The sequence below is a fragment of the Telopea speciosissima genome, chromosome 9 (assembly GCF_018873765.1).
Source record: "Telopea speciosissima isolate NSW1024214 ecotype Mountain lineage chromosome 9, Tspe_v1, whole genome shotgun sequence".
In the NCBI taxonomy this organism is placed as follows: domain Eukaryota; kingdom Viridiplantae; phylum Streptophyta; class Magnoliopsida; order Proteales; family Proteaceae; genus Telopea; species Telopea speciosissima.
In genome coordinates, this window is record NC_057924.1 from 44576812 (window position 1) to 44580777 (window position 3966).

The 3966-nt window shown below is 41.7% G+C and overlaps 1 protein-coding gene across 1 annotated transcript; it reads left to right on the top strand.

Annotated features, from left to right (window-relative positions):
• Window positions 1-1673: 1673 nt before the first annotated feature.
• Window positions 1674-3759, top strand: LOC122640331 (F-box protein At5g46170-like). Its single transcript, XM_043833491.1, has 2 exons — window positions 1674-3050; window positions 3330-3759. Exon 1 carries the CDS (start codon window positions 1810-1812, stop codon window positions 3031-3033), a length of 1224 nt encoding a protein of 407 aa, XP_043689426.1. The 5' UTR covers window positions 1674-1809; the 3' UTR covers window positions 3034-3050; window positions 3330-3759.
• The last annotated feature ends 207 nt before the right edge of the window (window positions 3760-3966 follow it).

Below are 3966 nucleotides of genomic sequence, written 5' to 3' on the forward strand. Positions count from 1 at the left end.
AAAAAATGACCTCTTCCTCTCCCCATAGATTGAACCAAAAGGAGAATGCTGATTGGTCTCACTTGTTCCCCAGATTTAGATCCTCTCCAGTGCGGGGGGTGCTGGGGATCTCCCAGTGAAGCCTCTCCAACTACCACCTGTGCTGGAGAGGATCCAAGGGCTTCTCTCTCATGTGTTCTCCCAATTACTCTCTCTCTCTCTCCAATCTTTTTTCATTTTTTATTCAAAGTTATTAATTTTGTTGTCTATTTTATTCTTTATTAATTCTTATTATTATTTTGTATTGACAAAAAATCGATATCAATAGAAGGATTGCACCATATCACTATGATGATCACACCATATCACAGGATATGGCGCAATCCCGCGATATGGCATGATCATCATAGCAATATATCACATATTATATCCTATTGATATTGATACGATATGGATCGATCTCATATTGAATCAATAATGAGTTGGTATTCGATTGGTATTGAAAGTGGATTTAATTGCACAAAGAAGAAGAAAAGAATGGTTGACAAAAATCGATATCAATAGATGTACTGCGCCATATCGCTATGATGATAACATCATATTGCGGATCATGCCATATTGCATGCACTATATCACGATCCCGTGAAATGGCGTGATCCCGTGATCTATGATATGGTGTGATAATCATAACAATATATCGTGCATGGTATCGTATTGATATGATATGAATTTGTCTTGTATCGATTCAATAATGATTGAAAATGGTAAAAGATTGGAGAGAGAGAGAGAGGATCTAAATCCTCTCCAATAACAGTTAATCATCATGGTCGATCTCCCACCATCTTTGGAGTGTGGTGGACCTTTATCTGCTGTTGTAACTGTAGCGCTGCTGTGCGCATCATGCGAGCCCCACTACCACTGTGCACACATGCTGCTGCTGCACCACATGATGCGCAGAGCAGTGCTACAGTTACAGCAGAGGATAAAAATTCATGGTAATACAGTGAAAGTTTTAGGTGAACAATCAAGAATCAAGATTACAAAACTGATTTTTTTAACATAATCTTCAGTTTATTTATTTTTGGTAGAATCTTCAATTTCTTTATTACTTTCAACAAAACTGAGTCAAAAGGATTATCACTTTAAACCAGACTGTTAAAGGTTTAAAGCTAAAGTACACATTATACGTTTTCTTCTGTCTTGTGAAATTCCTATAATAACCTTGAGTAGACGAGTTCGAATCTTAAGTTGTAATCGAACAAAATTGGGATTAAAAATTAGAACCTCCCAGCTCTTTCCTTCTCCATGTCATCTCGATATTTGTATTTTGTCCTCTCTCTCTCTCTCTAAAAAAATTTTAAAAAAATTTAATTGCGAAGACAAAAAAGCGAGACAAACAGAGAAACAGAAATTATTTCTCCCAAAAATAAAAATAAAAATAAAAATAAAAATAACACCTTTTTCTCGACACACAAACACATTTCTCTCTTTTACCCCAAAAGAAAAAAAAAAAAAAACGCATCTCTCTCTCTTTAACTCTCTAAGCCCAAATCCGTTGCCCCATCTCTCTCACCCCACCTTACCTCAACTCAACTTCTGCTCTCTGTTAAGTGCGTCTCTCCTTCCCCTTCCGCAGCTCCTCTTCTTGCTTTTCTCTTCCTCTTCATCTCTGATGAAGCGATAATTTCTCTTCTCCAACGGATTCAAGCTTGGCCGGAGAAGTTCTTTTCGTTTCATTAAGATTAGGGTTTGCCTTTTCGGAGTTAGGGTTTCTCTCTGTTTTATCTCTTAGATCAGCTCACCTTATTCGTTTTCTCGTTTTGTTCCTTGATGTCTTCCCTCCGACCAGATCTCACAGGTCGGATATGGCTAGAACAAGACCGAGAGCCAGCGACGATGGATTCAGAACTGAACACAGAGATCGATCACTTCGACAGGTTACCTGACTCTCTCCTACTCATAGTCTTCAACAAGATCGGAGATGTCAAAGCCTTGGGCCGCTGCTGCGTCGTCTCTCGTAGGTTCCATGGTTTGGTACCTCAGGTCGACAACGTTGTGGTTCGAGTCGATTGCGTTATCTCCGACGACGACGGTGGTTCCACAGCTGCTTCCGCGGATAAGAACCGTGGTGTCTTCTCGAACTTTTGTCGGTTCGTGTTCGGCGGAATCGTTAAGCCTCTGCAAGCTATTGGGCATTTCCTTGGACCCAAGAAGATTTTGTCAACTTCTACATCATCGTCGTCGTCAACTCCGTTTGGTGGTGGTGGTGGAGGGGCTGGAGGAACTGAAGAGGACGATATGGAGGCCGGTGGAGTCACCCACCACTCGCCCACGCAGGTTCTGAAGAATTTCAATGAGATCAGGCGGCTCCGAATTGAGCTCCCAAGCGGAGAACTAGGGATTGATTCGGGTGTTTTGCTCAAATGGAGGGCTGATTTTGGATCCACCCTTGATAACTGTGTGATCCTTGGTGCCTCATCTGTCCTCTCCCCTGATACCGCCAAATTGGAGACTATTGCCGGTTTCGGTGGCGGTGATGGTTCGTGTGTCGTCGGCAGTGTAGACGACAATGGGAACATACCTGAATCGTTTTATACTAACGGAGGGCTGAAATTGAGAGTCGTTTGGACCATTAGTTCTCTGATTGCAGCTTCTGCCAGGCATTACTTGCTTCAGCCGATAATTGCAGAGCATCAAACCCTTGATGGCTTGATTCTCACAGATGCTGATGGGCAAGGTGTGCTGTGTATGAACAAAGAGCAATTGGAGGAGCTGAGGGTGAAGCCCTTATCTGCTTCTACCGCTTCTAGACGAACTCTGGTTCCTGCACTCAACATGAGGCTTTGGTATGCTCCCCACTTGGAGCTACCTAATGGAGTTGTCCTTAAGGGGGCGACACTGGTTGCAATTAGGCCGACTGAGCAGTCGGCAACGACGAAGAAGGAGACCTCTGATTGCTCATGGGTTTCTGGAGCTTTCGAAGAGCCATATGGGACAGCTGCCAAGCTGCTGGTGAAGAGACGGACCTACTGTCTTGAGATGAACTCCTTCTGAGGGTAATGGAAGTTGAGGTAAGCTTTTCTAATCCCTCGTGAGGATGTGATGGTATTAGTGAGCTCTATAAAATTACTGCTTCACATATGATGGAATGTGCTAGTTTTAATATTCTGAAGTTCTTTGTAGAAATAAATCCGTACTGGCTTAATGCTGTAATAGTTGAACTGGGAGACTGACTTGTTTGATCTTGTTTTTCTGTTTTTTCTTTGATTTTGATCTATTTCCTTGATGGGTTTTGCTTCTGAATTGAATGTGACTAAGAATTTAGACAAATTTCGTTATGAATTTTTCAGGGTAAGCAGAGAAACTTTAAGGTGGGGAAGCGGAGTATTTTGGGATGCTGAAATAACTTATCCTGAGAGAGATGAGATCAGGGTTGGGTGCAAACATGTTTCCTTCCACGAGGGCTTACAGATCTCTGGCTCCTCTTCTTGCTACCCAACCCAAGTGAGAGAATCATCCCCGGTTGGTGCTATGTGCTGTAAAGGTGTTGTTGCCTTTGTGTGCTTGAACCGGAAGTAATGCATCTGCATTTTTTGTGTTTTTGTTGCCGGCACATGCTTGTAAGAGTTCACAGTTTCACACAATCCTATCTGATGATGATCCAATCCTGTCTAAGCTTTTTGATGTTGTGAGAGCTTTAAAAGATTGTAGACATAAAACTTCAAATTTAATTTCCTTGTAAATGTGAATATTGTAGGTAACAGATATGCTTTTTTGCTTTATGTGAATATGTTACTCTTTTTTCCCTTGGCTTCATACTTCCATTATGCTCCCTTGTTATCAATTCAGTCTTGTTGGTCAGATCTTCTAACCATTGAGGAAAACTGATACTGCACAGTATGCACAGTAGTAAATCTCAAGTAAGCCTGTTTGGCATGAAACCCTAAATCCTGTATTCTTTGCTGAATACCATTGGACAAGACAAGG

Coding starts and splice junctions, on each gene's coding strand:
- LOC122640331 (XM_043833491.1), top strand. CDS start 1,810: ATGTCTTCCCTCCGACCAGATCTCACAGGTCGGATATGGCTAGAACAA.